Source organism: Penicillium angulare (genome assembly GCF_028827245.1).
Source record: "Penicillium angulare strain IBT 27051 chromosome Unknown utg000002l_segment0_segment0, whole genome shotgun sequence".
Lineage (NCBI taxonomy): Eukaryota > Fungi > Ascomycota > Eurotiomycetes > Eurotiales > Aspergillaceae > Penicillium > Penicillium angulare.
The window spans coordinates 294,225-312,814 of record NW_026623161.1 but is presented as its reverse complement, the minus strand read 5'-3'; the positions used below and the strand labels follow the sequence as shown (position 1 = coordinate 312,814).

General features: G+C 48.6%; 9 protein-coding genes across 9 annotated transcripts; 4 read left to right on the top strand and 5 right to left on the bottom strand.

Annotated features, from left to right (window-relative positions):
* Positions 1-92: 92 nt before the first annotated feature.
* N7478_001578 (uncharacterized protein) lies at positions 93-779 on the bottom strand (the record flags this gene model as incomplete). Its single annotated transcript, XM_056917793.1, has 3 exons — positions 93-125; positions 216-471; positions 568-779. The coding sequence occupies 3 exons, from the start codon at positions 777-779 to the stop codon at positions 93-95; spliced, it is 501 nt and encodes a 166-aa protein (XP_056783404.1).
* Positions 780-1,352: 573 nt separating this feature from the next.
* Positions 1,353-2,191, bottom strand: N7478_001577 (Sas10/Utp3/C1D family protein; the record flags this gene model as incomplete). Its single annotated transcript, XM_056917792.1, has 3 exons — positions 1,353-1,739; positions 1,790-1,956; positions 2,011-2,191. The coding sequence occupies 3 exons, from the start codon at positions 2,189-2,191 to the stop codon at positions 1,353-1,355; spliced, it is 735 nt and encodes a 244-aa protein (XP_056783403.1).
* Positions 2,192-2,607: 416 nt separating this feature from the next.
* On the top strand, positions 2,608-3,876 carry N7478_001576 (ketopantoate reductase family protein; the record flags this gene model as incomplete). Its single annotated transcript, XM_056917791.1, has 1 exon — positions 2,608-3,876. One exon carries the CDS (start codon positions 2,608-2,610, stop codon positions 3,874-3,876), a length of 1,269 nt encoding a protein of 422 aa, XP_056783402.1.
* A 112-nt stretch (positions 3,877-3,988) lies between these two features.
* Positions 3,989-5,524, bottom strand: N7478_001575 (uncharacterized protein; the record flags this gene model as incomplete). The annotated part of the gene is made up of 5 exons (XM_056917790.1): positions 3,989-4,310; positions 4,371-4,485; positions 4,537-4,654; positions 4,719-5,318; positions 5,381-5,524. 5 exons carry the CDS (start codon positions 5,522-5,524, stop codon positions 3,989-3,991), a joined length of 1,299 nt encoding a protein of 432 aa, XP_056783401.1.
* Positions 5,525-5,942: 418 nt separating this feature from the next.
* On the top strand, positions 5,943-6,942 carry coq4 (ubiquinone biosynthesis protein COQ4; the record flags this gene model as incomplete). Its single annotated transcript, XM_056917789.1, has 2 exons — positions 5,943-6,150; positions 6,284-6,942. 2 exons carry the CDS (start codon positions 5,943-5,945, stop codon positions 6,940-6,942), a joined length of 867 nt encoding a protein of 288 aa, XP_056783400.1.
* A 293-nt stretch (positions 6,943-7,235) lies between these two features.
* On the bottom strand, positions 7,236-7,873 carry N7478_001573 (DNA-binding protein; the record flags this gene model as incomplete). Its single annotated transcript, XM_056917788.1, has 4 exons — positions 7,236-7,519; positions 7,636-7,646; positions 7,706-7,794; positions 7,850-7,873. The coding sequence occupies 4 exons, from the start codon at positions 7,871-7,873 to the stop codon at positions 7,236-7,238; spliced, it is 408 nt and encodes a 135-aa protein (XP_056783399.1).
* Positions 7,874-9,207: 1,334 nt separating this feature from the next.
* On the top strand, positions 9,208-11,469 carry N7478_001572 (guanine nucleotide exchange factor SEC2; the record flags this gene model as incomplete). Its single annotated transcript, XM_056917787.1, has 3 exons — positions 9,208-9,215; positions 9,294-9,918; positions 9,979-11,469. 3 exons carry the CDS (start codon positions 9,208-9,210, stop codon positions 11,467-11,469), a joined length of 2,124 nt encoding a protein of 707 aa, XP_056783398.1.
* A 1,038-nt stretch (positions 11,470-12,507) lies between these two features.
* N7478_001571 (SURP domain-containing protein) lies at positions 12,508-14,251 on the bottom strand (the record flags this gene model as incomplete). Its single annotated transcript, XM_056917786.1, has 3 exons — positions 12,508-13,943; positions 14,043-14,096; positions 14,164-14,251. The coding sequence occupies 3 exons, from the start codon at positions 14,249-14,251 to the stop codon at positions 12,508-12,510; spliced, it is 1,578 nt and encodes a 525-aa protein (XP_056783397.1).
* Positions 14,252-15,167: 916 nt separating this feature from the next.
* pmt1 (protein mannosyltransferase 1) lies at positions 15,168-18,260 on the top strand (the record flags this gene model as incomplete). Its single annotated transcript, XM_056917785.1, has 4 exons — positions 15,168-15,433; positions 15,557-15,846; positions 15,901-17,651; positions 17,742-18,260. 4 exons carry the CDS (start codon positions 15,168-15,170, stop codon positions 18,258-18,260), a joined length of 2,826 nt encoding a protein of 941 aa, XP_056783396.1.
* Between the last annotated feature and the right edge of the window lie 330 nt (positions 18,261-18,590).

The following is an 18,590-nucleotide window of genomic DNA, read 5'->3' as shown; positions in this document are numbered from 1 at the left end:
GAGCGCGATGCATAATTGGTACACCAAGACAAAGGGTTTCAAGGGAAGGGAGGAAGAAAGGGGACCGGCTGCATTTTCCGCCGGAAATTTTTTTAATATTGTTTGGCAGCAGCTTGGCACGCTTTCTATTAAGTTGTTAGTGAAAAAGGAAGACAGACATTAATGATTCATGATCTGGTCAGGAGATAAAACAGAAAATGCGGCTCGAAACGTACCAGCTGGTCAAGATACCATCCGCAGATGCCCATGTTGCCCTGGTTCTCATCCATACAGTTGCGGAAGTCACGGACATTGGATTCACAGGCAGGGGTCTCCCAAGACTGATTTGTGGCACTGCTTTGCCAGAGACTGTTATCCATAGCCTGCGACTGAGCAGGAGCAGCCTGCTGGGTCTCAGCAGGAGCGCTGGAGCCACCACCGCTGAACCAGCCTCCGACGGCATGGCCAATAGAGGAACCGACAGCTACACCACTAAAGGTGAGATAAATGTTAGCTATCTATCTAGGCTGGAAAATTCGTAATACCGAGCGGCGGAACTCAGATATAATTCCAGAAGGGTAGACCTACGCAGCTGTAGAGGCCATCTGCCCAAACAGACCCGGGCCTGCGCTTTGCTGGGCAGGGGCCTGCATGGGCGGAGGAGCCTGGTGCTGCTGGGGTTGCGCAGCAGTTGAATGAGACGCCTGCTGCTGGGGGGCGGGCCTAGCAGGAGCAGCTGTAGGACGAGTGGGTGCACTGCGTGCAGGAGTAGGGGCGGCGCGGCGTTGTTGGCGAGGCATTATGAGGTATTGGTGGTCAAAAAAGGATAAGGGAAGTTTTGTGAGAGATTCGCAGTTGGCAAGAAAGAAGAGCCGGTACTTTACGACAAGGCAAGTGGGGACTGCACATGTGCTGGAAGAATATAGAATGATGAGTCAGCGGTACAGGCCGGGGTTCAAGGCACTAGTTGACTTACGACCGAAATTCCGTGGCCAGTTATTGGCTGGTTATACTGATACTACTACAAATAAATACTTAGCACCTGGACATAAATTATGCGAGTGGCATTTAGCACTCGGCCATCTGGTATTGATTATCTACTTTTATGAATAGTTCCCGCAGCTAGAGGGTTTCATGTACTCCTGAAAAATAGCAAAATAGAACAGTCAAATGAATTGTTGGGTATATTGATCATCATAGCGGAGGGTTTATGGCTTCAAACCCTGATCGAGCGCATAGTGCTCGTGTGTCTACATCGTGCTGCGGAGGCAAAGGCCGGAAGGTGGTAGGTGGTTTGGATGATGGTACAGTAGGTGTAAAATAAGCCTTGCACTCAAAGGTGAAGGCCGCATATAGTGGCCTCAGGGTCTCACTCAGGTAGCCATGTGGGCCTTACGGGCCATTTCTTTTTTTTGTCGGCGCTCTTTTTTCTCATCATTGCGTTCGGCTTTGTTGAGTTTCCGTGACTTCTTGCTCTTGGCCTTGGCCTTATGATCCCTCTTATTGTGCTTTGCTTGTTTTGCCCGGTCGGATGAACTTGGCGAAGCATCAGAATCCATTGTGTCGACATGATCGTGGCTCGAATTGGCAGGGCTTTGCGCGGCAGCATCTTCAGTGCCTTGAGTGTCATCATTACTGGCCAAGGAAGATTGTGACTGCGCCGTCATTTTTTTGGCAATCATGGCAGCCTTGAAAGTCGCGCGTGCTTTTTCCTTGGCCTCTCTCTCGGCGCGCTCCAAATCATATTTGTCGTTACCAGCCTATCTATAATCAGTGGCGTGTCACATATGCTGGCAAGGGCATTACTCACGAGACCGTGCTTGATGAACCGACCTGCTGCACCCTTATCAAGTGTCATGGTACGTTGTTCAGGCTCGGTTTCGAGGCTTTTAATCTTTTGAAAATATTGCTTCACCCTCGTGAGTTCCCGGAAAACAGGGTGTTGTTTAGCCTCGACGCCGTGCAGTCGAAGATAAGCTAGGAGATGAATATCAGCAGACCATTTATTTACTTATGTCAGTCAGAACATACAAAAAATTAATGACTCAAGTGTGTAGGTGATCAGGACGTGGAGTTTTGCATTGTCCATTAAGGGCAAATGTTTGGATTTCCTAGACAGAGGTTGGCCCAAGCACGGGTCGAGTGCCTCCTCCAGATCATCAACATGATCATCCAGTTGCTCCAATAATGTAGATAAATTGGCTGTGTCCATAGTGTCGGTTTGACGTATTTGACGGTGGATGTTGCCTGAGAAAAATTAAGACATGGATAACGGTGATTCAAGGCGGTGAGAAACATTCCGCATATCTTTGATTGGCATGCCGAGCTAGTACATCTTCCCGCCCGGAGGTAAGAATTCGAGCTACCTCGCAATCCGCTTTCGAGCTCCCATTGACTTGGCTTTGATCATCATAGCACTTGATCTGGTACCGCAATCTATCTCTGAACTCCTTCTTTTGACACAACTGTACGGCTATTTGGGGAAGATATCCCCAACACGCTTTCAAAGTGTTGCGCACATCCAGCTGCCGTCCGCTATGGCGGAGCAGGCTCTCCGGCCTCTTTTGCGCCTCACATATCCGAACAAGTCCAGGGGTAACGACTCGATATGTCTCGAATTCAACATGGATGCCAGAAGCGAAGGAATCCCCCGATGCGAAAAGTCCTTCGTTGTCAGGACGGGTACACGTTCTAGGACTAGGAAACATAGGAAGCTTTGTTGCACATGCTCTCGCCTCCAGAAGTTCCCCGCCGCCCATCACGCTACTCATGCACCACGGTGGGATGTATCGGTCTTTTTGCCGTAAGAAAAAGAGCATTGCCATCAATCATAAGGGACTGGACGACTCCAGGTCTGGATTCGACGTCCAGGTCTTTTCCAATGATGTTTGGCGATCTGAGCCCTTCGAGGAGATTAACAACGACACCGACACCGACACCATGGCCACATATACATCCAGTGAGACTGAAGAGCTTGGTGCACAAAGCAATGCAAACGACGAGCATATCGAATGTTTGATCATCGCCTGTAAGACGGGTATGACTCAGAGAGCCATATCGAAAGTTCGCCATCGCTTAACTGCAGACTCGACTATTGTTCTGTTGCAAAATGGCATGGGGGTCGTTGACAGACTTAATGAGACCGTATTTTCGGACCCAAAGCATCGCCCCAATTATGTACAGGGCGTGATCAGTCATGGCCTTTCCATGCTAGACAAATTTCAAGTTGCCCATCGGGGGGTTGGAAGCATAATACTTGCTCCAGTAGTCACGAACCAGACCCCAACTATTGCGGCCAATGAGGATACCCATTGGGCCCCAACCACAAAGTATATCCTGCGCCTCTTGACTCTCACTCCATCTTTGATTGCTACCACAGACACGCCCGCTGGTTTGCTGCAATATCAGCTTGAGAAGCTTGCGGTGAACTGCCTTATAAACCCGCTAACTGCACTTTACGACTGTACAAATGGCGAGTTACTCTATATTTTCAAAGTTACACGTACCATGCGATTGCTTCTTTTTGAGATCTCCAGTGTGATCTATGCTCTCCCTGAGCTTCAAGGCGTCCCGGGAATTGAGGATCGATTTGCACCGGAACGTCTGCTCCGATTGACCATGAATGTTGCCAAGAATACCTCGGAGAACACTAGCTCAATGCTTCATGATGTGAAAAGCGGCGGTGTTACCGAAATTGATCATATGAATGGCTGGGTCGTGCGCCGGGGTGAAGGGCTGGGGATTAAGTGCACACTGAACTACATGATCTGCCAAATGGTACTCAGCAAGACGAAAATAAGACACCGAAGAGATAATAGTTCCATCCCGTTTGACCAGGACGACATTCACCTGGCTGAAGATTTCGCCGATCAAATTACAGCCAAGAAAGAATCATGATTAAGTCCCCCCCGAAAGGAAACCTCCGTCTGCTCGGACATTTCCCGGCTGTTGCTATCACCAAAGCGAAAAATCCTCCAGCGACCTCCAAGCACGCAAATCAGCCAGCCATCTACAGTGAGACGGCTTTGGACGCACATTCGCAGATATCTTTGATCTGTGCCCATCGACGCAAGAGAACTTCTGCCTTTTCATGATGCGACTGAACCACGGCGTTTGATTCAAGAGCGCCCCGTATCGCAGTCATCGTTATATTCGCCTCTGAAACATATGCGCCCAGCCAGCCCTTGATAATATCCTCCGACTTCTTTTCATCCAGACCCTTTGTCGAACCCTTGAGGATATGGTTCGTCCAATCTTTGTAATTCATGTACTTTAGACACGCCGCTACTTCTGTCCGGTAACAAACACCCTGCCGAGTGACTCGATATTCACTGCCAATCATTAGTTAGCCCCGCAATCAATCAAGAATTATATTGCGCGGAGAAAGATACCCGTAATATTGATTGAGCCACAGTTCTTCATGTTTTTCGTGGTTGTCCAAATCACCGAGGACAATCTCGTCGAGGTAGATACAGTCTGAGTCATTCTTCTCGAGGAAAAAGCCATCTGGGGGTCATCAGCTCTGTAGATTTATGCTGCACTTCCGTCAAGACTCACATTCGGCTAGGAGGAAATCATTCGGATGACTGCCATAGCTCATGTAAACCTCATCGCCCTTGTCGTAATCGTCTGTGGCGCGAAGGGTATATTCGTTTTCATCGAATTTCACATCGCACTGTATGGAAGTCATAGACGTCAGGTAAACAACATCATACTGCCAATCCCCAAATGCAACATACCTCAACATTCGAATGGTTAAAATAGTCCGCAAATGGCAACAAAGCCATGGCATCATTTCGATTTTCCGGCGGATCTTGACCAGCTCCAACCCAATAGAAGCTTCTGGTGTTAAGAATAAGCCAATAGTAGGAGAAACTTGTCCAGTCAGCCTCGGGAAAGGCGGCGATGGTGTCCGCCCAGGCTTTGCGCAATCTCTCTCCCTGCGCAGATTCTAGATCCTGGTGTTCGGTTTCATATTTTTTGATTCTTGGCAGTCGCTCAATAGAGTTCCATAGCCCAGAGATGCAAGGCGGAAGTAGATTGGTTGTATTGCAGGCGCCGTCCGTTGCGCCTTCTGGGGCGATAGTATCAGGCCAGATTAGACCACCTAGTTCCATGGGCCAAAGCAAGGGCAAACTGTCTTCGAAGTCTTTGCGGGAAGGCCAGGCTTTGAACCAGAGTTGATATTTCTCCAGCTCTTCGTCGCTGCCCAGAGTTAAAAATGCAGCCATGATGGTTTGTACGGCCGTGCCTTCTGAAAACTGGGCCTTGAAGTCAAAAGGCACATCATCAACTGTGAAAATTATACTGGTCGGGACTTGAACCACAGCATCTCCTTTCTATACACAGAGACATTTTCAGTATCCCATTTACAATTTTCAGCTGACTGACTGCGTCTCACCTTAATCTTTTGAGTGGCTATCATTCCCAAGCCACGCCCTGGAAAACGTGCCGGGGCAACGCCATTGGCAATCACACCTTGAGCAAGCGACCATTCAGTGAAAGCGACATGATCCTCGCCGGGTGAATAGTCCGGAGTCATCATAGACCAGGAATTGCAAGGTCTTCGGTCTTCGTTAAGTAGCAAATAGATATCAATAGGCTTACAACTGTGAATATAGCAACATGGCAGATGAGTTGGAGAAGTAAGGGGGGGTTGAAGTCAGGCTGAAGATGCACCGAGTGTTGACGTATTTTTTCTAGTTCAGTTGCAAGCGGCGAAAAGAGACATCGCTGGATTTTGCTGGATTTGCAACGGTGTGGTCTCTAGCGATCAATGATCAGAACGGCCTATAATTATACTAAGCGTGTTATGGCCCATTTTTTATCTTTTATCGATAACAACTCTTATCAGAATACTACGGGACTCGATAGGAACCTAAAAGGCCGCCGTTCCGATCGTCATACGATCCTCGCGAATTCGTTTCTTTTGTCTTGAGTAAAACTAGATGTTGTCATTCACAATGTCGGTTTGGGGGAAGAATGGGATACCGGGGCTTCGAACTTTGACAGTATCTTGCCCTCGAGTTACTTCATGTTCAATGCGACCTTTCTCCGTTCTCAACCGCCCGCGGCCAAATTATCCTACACATATCCCATTGACGACCATTGAGCGTGGTGCTCTTGCATTAGGTTCAGCAATTGGATCGTTGATAAATCCTCGAAGAGCAGGTATGTGTTTTTTTTGGTTTCTTATTTGAATCTCTTTCTAGTAGATCCTCGGATCTGGGGTCCTGCGAGATTGAATACATACCCTGTGCAACCTTTACAAACCAGTCATCCATAATCTCTAATACCTCTCTAGACTTAATTGCCGCACTTGGTGAAGCAACGGCGACCCCATACTTTATATATCGTCTTCGTAACGCAATGCTCTCCAATCCAACAGGCCGCCGCATCCTCCGTGACCGCCCCCGCATCACGTCAGACACCCTACAACTCTCATACCTCCGCACCCTCCCCGAGAACTCGGTTGGCCGGACATACGCGGCATGGCTTGATCGTGAGGGTGTATCACCAGATACTCGCGATCAGGTCCAATACATTGATAACGAAGAATGTGCCTATGTTATGCAGCGATATCGTGAATGTCATGATTTTTACCATGCAGTCACGGGGCTTCCGGTCTTTGTAGAAGGCGAGCTCGCGCTCAAGGCACTCGAGTTCTTGAACACACTTCTTCCGATGACAGGATTAAGCCTCTTTGCTTTTATTCGGATGAAGCCTGCTGAGAAGGAGCGTTTTATTCGGTTGCATCTACCGTGGGCGGTACGTAGTGGACTTGGGAGTAAAGAGCTAATCAATGTTTATTGGGAGGAGGTTCTGGAAAAAGATGTTGACAAGTTGCGGGCAGAGCTGAATATTGAGCGCCCGCCAGATCTCAGAGACATTAGGAAGCTGATTCGGCAGCAGCAGAAGCGTGAGAAAAATAGTCAGAAGCAGCACATGCCAAGTCATCAATGACATTCTGATTATTTATTTGGCCCTCTTCTGCTCCCCTGGTCTCTGCGGCCAAGATCCCATGTATTAAGTTCGCTTTTGTATAATATACCTCATCCCGAGAATGCCATTTTGCATTGCCTTCATACAAAATCAGTAAAGAGACTGACACGTCGGAGTCAATTTTGAGACCGTTAAACGACCAAGATAGCCCTCAAGTACGAAAATCGGTATCAAGTAGGCAGAAATAAGGCTGAAAACAAAAGACAAAATCCTCCCGATAAGAATGATCATTGGCCAGGTGCTAGATCTTGACTTTACAAATCAAGTAAATCGTCATCGTCATCCCAGCCGCCTTTCCGTCTGGTAATCACGATTTTGTGTTCCTCCTCCTCCTTACGCTGGTTTTCTGCGACGGCGTTTAAGAGCTCCTTGAGCTGTTCTTCGGTAACTTTTTGCCGCAGCTGACCTGTCTGGGCCAGCATGATGAGTCGGTTCTCAATGTCGACGGCGCGAGATTCCTTAACGAGGCGGATGCGGCCAAGACGGTCGGCAGCAGCAGGGTCAAGAATCTGAGTTAGGATCGAAGCCCTTCGGTCGGCTGGCGAGTTGATTAAGGTTAGAAGTTTTCTCCATTTATAATCACATTGTATATCGCGATATTTCGATCGAGGGGTGTGCATGTTGGCACTCAGAGCAATATAATGGAACACCTACATTCGGCTTGCCTGTGGCAAGATTCGTTAGTTCCTACGCCGTATGTTTCAATTGGAAAAGTAGAGATTACCTTCGCTGTTCATCCTGTCCACCCTCCTGACTTGGCCCTCCGCGGGGACCACCTTGTTGTTGAAGCTGTGCCAGACGAGCCCGTCTGATCTGTTTCTCATTTTGAGTATTCGAACAAAACAAAATCAAGCGAAAGATATCTTACTTCTTCTAGCTCCGCGTCCGCCATGTTGAGACTTGATGCGCGTAGATTGTCGAGCGGCTCAAAGAATGAGACAGAGGATGTCGAGAGAATTGGCTGATTTGAGTTGCCCCACTTTCTCAGCCTGAGGCTGCCACGCGGGGAATAACTAACTAACCTATTCTGCCATTCTTCTTCAGATGACCAAGTGCATTATGATATATAGCATGAGATGTATATACATTTAGTAAACGTTATTCGCTAACGCGATGCTTTTATACGGAACTAGCGGCTTTAATGCCATCCCCAAATACAAATTATGCAAGCCATAGCATCTGAATTGTATTTCTTACGGTCTGCCAGTGCAGCCTTGGAGTACATATTTCGGTATCTAGTCTAGTTTAGACTCCATGAACACCTAGCCAACCTCATTACAAAATGTAAATAAAGTCCAGAACGAATAGCAGTACGTGGCTCTGTATTGTGCAGCATGGGGTTTCTATGTTCATGAATCATTCAAATCAGGCGAATTACTCTAAGCCCGAGACGTTGCATACTGCGCCTCTTTCGCTCTCGGAACATATAAGCGATGCACTAGCGGGGGCAAAACAGTATTTTCAGAGGCAGATTTCACAATTCCAAGCGAGACAGATGGCACTGAAAAAGAGAGGAACAAGTACAATAATCCATAAAGAGACTCTTTAGATTGTAGCCTTACAGACATTTGCAGAATACACGATGTGTTGATGGGTGATAGACCGATTACAGATCGGGAAGTAGACCGGGAAGGCGAGATAAAGAACATTGAGCACGAAGTACGAGCCGGTTAATTAAAATCGGCATCTAAGACATTTCACTTCCTTGCCTATCTCTGCTCCTACCTACATAAGTGGATATTCAGGGAGAGACACAATTAGGTACTATACATACACGCTTCATGTGTATCACCTGGGATCACCTGCTTCCAGACTGTACATGTGGTATTATACTGACTAAGCATTGATTTGCCTCTTCCTGCTCCGAATCCAAGATTACCCTCGACTTCGACCATCCACAAGGGAAATCCAATTCACTTCTTCCTCCTAACCTCTCATTCACTCTCCTTAAATTTCCTTCGCGTTGGTTCCTTCACAATTACCTTCCTTCCCCCATCTCAGAATATAATCATCTGGCCTCAAGTACTCGACTGCTTCGAGGAGGGCTTGCGGGGACCTCACCTTTTGAGGTCTTCTTCTTGGTGTGAATGCGCAGCCATCTTGTTGACGGAATTTCGCGACCTCTGACCCTGACCCCAGTTGACCTGGTGGGAACAGCATATTGACTTACGGGGAGCTCGGAAACTTCCATCTCACATTCCTTTGACGCCTTCTACGTCACCCATCATGGCCGAGTAAGTCTACAGTAGCAACGTGATAAGGATAGCGATGAAGGCTCTCCGCTTGGATGGTTACTAATAGCCCTCGTACAGTCTTATTGCCTTCCAGACATACCATCATAATAATCTATTACCCCCGTCGACCTCGACCATGATTCCGCGCCATGCCCACAAGCGGTCGCTCTCCTCCGAGCACCGCGGCCTCTCCCCCGACAAAACCGTGACCAAAGCCAAATCTACTACAGACCTAAGTGAAACGCTTTCGAGACACACTCCCTCCTCTCAATTGCATCGATTTGAGGAAGATGGGTTCAACACCTTGCAGGACCCTCGGCTGGCCGCGAAAACCGAGGTTTCACGGGCGACGTCATCAACCCATCACCCTGACTTGAGCAACGAGGTCGCTGCCTTAAGTGTGAAACTGATTCAGGCTATCAATAACCAGACCCACCTAGACGACAGTCTCGCAACTGCGCGTCAGGAACTAGAGGTGGCTCAGGGTAAGATACAAGCCCTGGAGTTTCAGAATGAGAAGTATCGGCGCGACATCGACACGAAGGTCTACATTAAAAAGTCCGATTCAGATCGAGAGATCTTACAGTTGAGAACGGCCCTCGCGGAGGAAAGAGCGCAACGAGCTTTGGTAGAGAAAGGCAAGAAAACAATTGAGCAGGAACTTGAGACCCTCACTGCAGATCTTTTCGAGGAGGCCAACAAGGTAAGCCGCACGTAATGCAACGCCTATGTCTTGCTCTCAAACATAGACTGACTATCATAGATGGTAGCTGCAGCTCAAATCGAACGGGAGGCAGTTGAGAAGAAGAACGAGCAATTACGATCTCAAGTCAAAGACACTGAGTTGCTCCTCGCATCGCATCAAGACCAGCTGGCAGAGCTCAAGTCGGTCATGCAAGGGATGCACGTATCCAGAGACGATGTAGAGTCCCGCACTGCCTCAACGGCGCCTTCATCGCCGTCTGGGCAACCTAAAATGCAAGGGGCTGCGAACCAAGAACCCGAATCGAACTATGCTGTCATGACCCCGTGCAACCCCGTGGACTACGTTCCGGGCCCTTCGTGTAATTTCCCCGAGATTATACGGATGGTTTGTCGAAGCGATCTACAGGCCTGCGATGATTTTCGGGAGCTCATGACGGTTTCCCGGGGCTCTAAACCACCGAGTCGTGCCGGTAGTGGGTCATATGCCGGCCTGAACGTCATGAGCCTTGCCGGGTTTGGCTCAGGAGCAGCCTCTGCTAACAATTCGCCTACTAAGGGAGTCACTCATTCTCCGAATGGGAGCCTCTCATCTCAATTTGGCTCACATATTCCATTGAAAGACACCCGGTTTTACAAGCGAGTGCTCATGGAAGACATTGAGCCCACATTACGACTTGACTTGGCCCCTGGAATCTCATGGCTTACCCGCCGTACTGTTCTAAGTGGTATTTGTGAGGGCACTTTGGTTGTGGAACCCATACCGACGATTGGAAAGAAATACGATTTTCCCTGTACAGTCTGTGGCGAACGCAGACCCGGTCCTCAAAATGAGCGGACTCATCGCTTCCGAACATCTGAAAGTGAGACGGCCCAGCGCTACTCGCTATGCCTTCAGTGCTTGGAGCGCATTCGCTCATGTTGTGAGTTCACCGGCTATTTACGACTAATTCTTGATGGACATCTCAAGGCTGGTGATGTAGCAGAAGAAAGAGATATATGGGATGAAACAGTTCGGCTAAGGGAGCGAATGTTCTGGTCGCGAGTCGCAGGAGGCCTCCTTCCTCTGGTAAACCAAGCCGCTGGAACCGAAGTGCGGACAGAACTCGACGATTCTCATGGAAACACCAATGAAGAAAGCTTGGCAATTGAAACTTCTCCTGAAACTTCTCACTCCACACACGAAGCTCCGGTTCGCCATAACGAACATGGGCTGAAGGCTTCATCTGAGTCTACTAAAAGCCAGCGGGACTCCAGCGTCTTTGCCCCTTCTCTTCCTGACTTTGATCTTCCTACGTCTTCAACGCCGGGCTTGCAAAACCACGAACACCACGAAGCTGAAGACTCTGCCTCGGATTTTGATGCGAGACGAGCTTCTATCGATTCGGATCTGTCTGTTTACGAGGAGGCTGAAGAAGCTAATACTAATGTGGAGCCTGAATATGTGGAAACTGACAATGTTCAAACTCCTACTGTTCAAGAAGCTCAAGAAATAACAGAAGCCTCAACGAAATCATTGGATGAATCATCTTCCGGTCCAACTCTTCAATAAAAAACACCACCCTTAGCTCAACGAGCTAGGCTACCATGAATGTTCTGAACGGTCTCCCTATACTTCGGGATCCTCCCTTATTTGAACATATCATGGCCAGTCGCTGATGGGAACGCATTACTTCGCTTTCAAAACTACCGATCGCATCCTATCATCTTTTTACCCTTGCATTTGCCTTCCACATTTCGTGTCTCAGCCCAGCAGCCTCGTCCTCCCACAGCTTTGCTACCTATCCTGGACATCCCTTTCTGATCTGAACAACTTATCCTCCTGTATTATTATTATTCCCGTGATTTTTCTCCCCCTATGATGTATACATAATGTCCCTTTCTTATTGCCATTCATCTTATGCCACAGCGATTCCTGGTCTCGCTGGCTCGTGTGGAATCGTTGGAATGAAACCCGACCCGCTCATTGATTCCTCATTGAGCGAGAACTCTATACATATACTAATTAATCATGGATCATGCTCTTCATTTCTTGTTTTGATTGTACTTGGTTGTCATGTCGGCCACCCCTTTGCTTTTCTGGGCTTTTTGAATGCGGCAACCACCGCAGAAGAACACGTTCGAAGTACATAACACTGAAAGACTTTTTTTTGCATTCCAACAACGCTAGCATACTACTTCGGCTTATCCTAGATCTATTTTACGAAAGCACTGCACTTGATTTGAGATCCTTTACTCTAAAGAAACACCTAGGCCTTAAAGCCTCTCCAGTAGGTTTGAAGTATTTATAATTCGAAATCTAAATTCCGTGGTGTGAGAGCGTTATTGCATTCGAGTAATTGGGACGTAAATCGCAACGCGATAGACCAGAGAGGCAATCATCTTGTTGTAGCAGAAATCATGAGATTATTATACAAAGGGCATATCATGCATCATCCCCTGCAACCAGCCTGGAAATGTGAAACCGCACCCTCAGAACGCCCATATGAAATAAGAAGTAGAAGCCTGGAATGCGTCCGAGAAAAACCTTGTGACAAAGAAGAATATGGCTTCAGCAAAATACGAGTCTTTAACAGATGAGAAAGCAAACTCATTGTCGTGCTCGTTGATGTATATGCCGTATCTGGTCTTCGATATTCATAGTTTGGGGATTTTGCACGCCTGGAGGGCCGACTGCAGGACCCGGGGCCGCTGGGAGGCCAGGAGGTAGTGAGCCATCCGACGGACTAGCTCCCATGGCCATACGCTTCCGGCGCATCTCTTCCTCGGGGTCGATACCCGGTGCAAGTGAGGAGTCGAAAACGTCACTACGCTGGCTGGCTAGACGCTTGAGATTGTTAACGACGTCGACGGTAGAAAGATTGGTTGTAGCGCTACGGGCATCAGCTTTCGCGCGCTGCTCTTTCCAGCGCGGGTCTAGTAGCTCGATGCGCACATGCTCATCCAGCTCTGCGACAGGAACTTGTTGGCGACAATTCGGGCAGATGGCGGTCGCGCCTTGCTGACGACGGGCCTGAGCCCGCGGGACGTAGTCGGAACGGATGCGCATTGGGGGTTGACCTGGGAACGCGGAGGCAGGCGAGTCAGTGCGACTTGGTTGGCCTTGACCAAATGCAGGAGGCGGGTGTTGTGTATTATGGTCTGGTGTGAATGGCAAATATGAGGCTGGAGGTGGAGGATTATGTTGGGCAACAGCAGGCTGTGGTACAGGAACTCCTTCGGGTTGGATAGGATAAGCGTTATAGAAGACGGGATTATCGAGATCGGTGGGCATGGCCTCTTCAATGCGTAGTGGGTTGAGAGACATGGCGGCTTTTTGTTCGAGCGATGCGGATTGTAGGTCGTTAAGCGACGTTGGGGGTGGTAAATCTTCATGTTCATCACTCTCGGTGAACATCACAGTTTCCACGACCACGAAGTCATGCCAATCAATCTGCGCGTACTCAATTCTTTCCTGCTCGTCCTGGTCTTCCTTTGCTTGCTTCTGTTCCTCTTGGTGTTTAACCCACTCGGCACGCTGCTTAGCACGCTCTAGAATGCGATATTTGCTCTTCGCATTAATTTCCAGCTCCGCAACTCGTTTCTCTAATGTGGTGGCGTCATCGATACCTTCCGCCCGCAATAATATTGTGTACTGGTCAATAAGCCGAGTAAAATACTGGTGAAGACTATTGCCAGGTCGGAGGAATTCAAATTGAGGATTGCGAGCCTCTCGCTGTGAGAGCGCCGTGACAAATGACTTTCCTCGCTTCGCGACAAAAAGAGCTGTGAGCTTGACAACTTCCAGATCTTGCGAATGACTTATTGGCATGCGAGCAGAGAAGTAGAAGGCGGGAGGTTCGGGGGGGCCTGTAGGCTTTTCAGGTTCGGTGGCAGGGGCAGTTTCGCCTGGTCGTCCAGCAGAGACCGCAGTACCTCGACCTTCGCCGATTTCGGTCAAACGCCACTGGTAGAAAGGCGCATACGCATCGCCGGCATTTAAGAAGGAAAATTTGGGATTGCTCTTTTCTTTCTCGCGGACACGATCTAAAAGTAGTAAAAAGTATGCAGCGTCAGTCATATTGTCGAGGGAAATGGGTAAATCTTTCATAAGAGAGAGAAAAAACAGATGCGTAGCTTTCTTACCTTCAAAGACTGACCCATTTCGAGAAACGTAGCCAGCAGTCTTCTCAACAATCGCTATGGTTGGTGGTTAGCCATATTCTTGCCATGTTCTCGTCGCGCGTGTATTAAGAATGGAGCTCACCTCTTATGTCTTTTGGCGGCAGCACCAAACCTTCGGGAGGTTTGTTAATATCCTCCGGTAAAGGAGTGTTGCCATTTGAGGTATCCATGGCGACGCTAGCAATGAAATCGACGAACGTATTCCACCTTTGATGGGAGGTTCGAGCATTGAATCTTCCACAGGTTGGTTTGCTGACTAACGTAATCACATCTGGTCTCTCTGCCTTAAGTACCAGGTGTCTAGAAACATGTACACGTGATCATGTATCCACTTCTCCGAGCTGAACCCCCATTAGGTAATGAGTTTGCAGCACGCGCAAACCCGCATGCAGCTGTTGACCAGACCTACATTGATAGTATACATACGCATGTGGTAAAAGGCATCAATGGAATTTATATTAGTATATTTACGTCGAATTAGGGATTGCGGGTCGAATCTCTCATAATGTCTCTTACAGATATCGATTGATGGTGAACCTGAATTAATTAACAAGAAAGAATCAATGTTACGTAGAACGAATGATCATAGTAAGACATTTCGCTACTCGGAGCCACTAAGAGAGAGAAAAGGCTGAAGGTTAAGGTAATAGGGGTCGGTGTCTGTGTTGACCGCACTCCGCCCCCAGTCGATCTGGCCTCTCTCTGTTTTCGTCCATTCCATCACCCACTTGTTTCTTCTTCTGCTTCTTCTTTTTGATAAAATAATTTCCGGGTCTTTTTCTCTTCTTCTTCATTCCCTTCAGCCCCTGTCATGGGGCGTTTTCTTTTGACCTTTCACGATCATTAAACTTATTTGACATTTGTGGTGACGGGCGCTTGAGAGCTTCAGGCTGTCAATTGCTACTTTACCCTGGCTGTCGAACCCCATTAACCTTCTGCAATTGAATTGCTTCCCAACTCGAATCGCTGATTTCATCCTGTCCTTTTCTACGTCTCTTTTCATTCATCTCAATTTGATCGACCCCCTCCTTTGTTTCCGGTTACTTGCCCTACTCCACCCTCGTGCGTCCCATCGAGACCGGCATCATGGGTCAGAAATCGAAAGACACTTTGGCTGTACGGCCGCAGAGCCGTGGCCGAAGATCTCCCAGTCGCTCGCCGCGGCCCAAAAATCGCAAGCCTATCCAGCCGCAACAGCCCGCAAGCTATGCATCAGACGGCGTTAAAGACTACGACATCCTGAATCTCCCCGCCTCTGACTATAAACTACTCGTTCTGGTGACTCTCATTGCCGGTGCCGTCCGCCTATTTCGCATCTACCAACCTACGAGTGTTGTGTTTGATGAAGTACAGTATGTTCTTTTTTTCTCTCTTTCTCTCTTTCTTTTTTTCTGATAGCGGATGAGGGGTTCTCCCCTTGGCCCTGTTGACACCAAATGAAGAGCTCATGCTAACATTCGAGGCACTGTCTATAGCTTCGGAGGCTTCGCAAGCAAGTATATCAAGGGGAAATTCTTCATGGACGTGCATCCGCCACTGGCCAAGCTGCTGCTCACGCTGGCGGGGTGGCTAGCTGGATTTGATGGTGAATTTGATTTCAAAGACATTGGCAAAGATTACCTTGATCCTGGTGTTCCTTATGTTGCCATGCGTTTGCTGCCGGCAATTTTAGGTGTCTTGACTGTGTCATTGATGTTCCTGACGCTCAAGGCAAGCGGCTGTCGGTCTTCAACAGCGGTCATGGGTGCCAGCATTGTAATTTTTGGTAAGAAACAATGGGTGTGAATAAAATAGACGAGGTAACTAACCGTTTTGCCAGACAATGCGCTCACCACTCAGTCCCGTCTAATCTTGCTCGACTCTCCCTTAGTATTTTTCACGGCGCTGACTGCCCTGTCGTTCACCTGTTTCTCGAATCAACAGGAACTAGGACCTGCTCACGCCTTCCGCGGCCCCTGGTGGTTTTGGTTGGCTGCAACTGGTGTCTCTTTGGGTGCCACTCTAAGTGTTAAGTGGGTTGGTCTTTTTACCATGGCCTGGGTTGGCGCCCTCACAGTCCTCCAGCTGTGGGTGGTGCTTGGTGATTCAAAGAGCGTCACTCCTCGGTTATGGTTTAAACACTTTTTCTCACGCGCCTTTTGCTTGATCGTCATTCCAGTCGCATTCTATCTCGCCATGTTTGCCATCCACTTCACCTGTCTGGTCAATCCTGGCGAGGGAGATGGGTTTATGTCCTCGGAGTTCCAGGCTACCCTTAATTCCAAGTCGATGCAGGATGCGCCCGCAGATGTCTCCTTTGGATCTCGTGTGAGCTTTCGTCACTTGAACACTCAGGGTGGCTATTTACACTCGCACAACCACATGTACCCAACTGGCAGCAAGCAGCAGCAGATTACTCTCTACCCTCATAAGGATGAGAACAATGTTTTCGTTCTAGAGAACCAGACCCAACCCCTGGGCCCTTATGGAGAAATACCTGGGGCATTTGCCTGGGATAACCTGACTGCTGCTGATAATTTTATAGAGGATGGTTCAGTAATTAGACTATACCACGAGCTCACCCATCGAAGGGTTCACTCTCACGATGAACGTCCTCCCGTGACCGAAGCCGATTGGCAGTTCGAGGTATCTGCATATGGATACGAAGGATTTCCTGGAGATGCCAACGATTTGTTCAAAATTGAAATCGTGCCATCAATGTCAGAGGGTGATGTGGCTAAGTCGCGTGTCCGCACCATTCAAACCAAGTTCAGACTGGTTCATATCATGACTGGTTGTGTACTATTTTCTCACAAAGTCAAGCTCCCAGATTGGGGTTATGAACAGCAAGAAGTTACATGTGCGCGTGGTGGTACTCTCCCCAATAGCGTTTGGTACATTGAGTCCAACTCACACCCCACCATGTCGCCAGACGCCGAGAAGGCAAACTACCGTAACCCTGGCTTCCTAGGCAAGTTCTGGGAGCTCCAAAAGGTGATGTGGACCACCAACGCGGGCTTGGTTGAATCGCACGCCTGGGATTCTCGCCCATCATCCTGGCCCACTCTTCTACGCGGTATCAATTTCTGGGGGAAGGATGCCCGCCAGATCTATCTACTTGGCAACCCCCTTATCTGGTGGTCTTCCACCCTTGCGATCGGCGTGTATTTGGTTTTCAAGGCCATTGCGATTCTTCGTTGGCAGCGTAACTGCAATGACTACCGCCAAATCTCGTGGAAGCGATTCGACTACGAGGTCGGTACCATTGTCTTGGGGTGGTTTTTCCATTACTTCCCATTCTACCTTATGGCTCGTCAGCTCTTTCTTCATCATTATCTCCCCGCTCTCTACTTTGCTATCATGGTTCTCTGCCAAGAGTTTGACTTTGTTCTAAACCGTGTTAAGATCTTTGGTTTCGCCTCTCGGCCCGCTCTTGGAAAGGCCCTGATGGCTGGCTTTGTGATTCTTTGTATCGCCGTGTTCACCCTCTACTCTCCCCTCATATACGGCAATCCTTGGACCCAAAGCGCCTGCCACAAGGCGAAGCTTTTGGACGGTTGGGATTTCGACTGCGACAGGTTTCACACCGACGTAAGTGTTCCAGAGTGGAGACCTCCTCGTCGAGGATACTAGAGTAGACCGTTGGACCTGTGGCTGACATCCAATTTTCACGAACAACAGCTGAGCCAGTATCATTCCCCTGTTTCAACTTTCAATCAAACGATTCCAACTACGTCCGCCCATGCGCCCCCCGCCCAGTTGCAACAGAACCAGCCCGAGCACCCCCCGGTTCAACAGCCTGTTGAGGCCATCCAGGACGAAGAAGATCAGGCTGCTGTCACTTCCCCAAAACTTGCCGGTTCCATGGCCCGTGTCGAGTACCGTGACCAGCACGGTAATATCCTACCGGAAGATCTAGTCGCCTCCCTCCGCGCAGACGGCAAGGTGAAATTTGAGACACGGTGGGAGTCTCAGTCACGTCTACAGCATGCGCATGAAATCCCTATAGTCGATGGTCAACTCGCACCTCCTCACCCCGATGTTGAAGGACAAAACCCCGAGACTGGCGGAAGCCCTGAAGATTCGATTCCGCCCGAGAAACCTGCCTCTGTTGCGCAGGGCAATGAACGATCCGCGGAGGGTTCTGGCTCCCCGGAAGCAAAACCTGCTAGTGAAGGCAATGAGGCCACCAAGCTGTAATTATTATTGTTGTTCTGATTATTCAGCGAGCCCATGTAGCGGTTGAATCCTTGTATGTGGGTTGCTAGAAGCTTTGGACATGTATCATGAACCTTTCCCTCACCTTATTTAATATTTCAAGATAGTGATGCCTTTCTTCGTAATTAGTCTGGCTCGTGTGTGGTTAACTATATATAAAGATTTCCCCATCAACTGCTGTCGCTCAATTATTTGTTAGGTATTCGAGTATTAATTAGTGCTACTACTAAGTCCCGAATCAGCCCTGGAGACAGTTAAGAGGCTCGGGTGATACCGGGCGCATTGAGTCTGATCTGCATATGAATTATAACA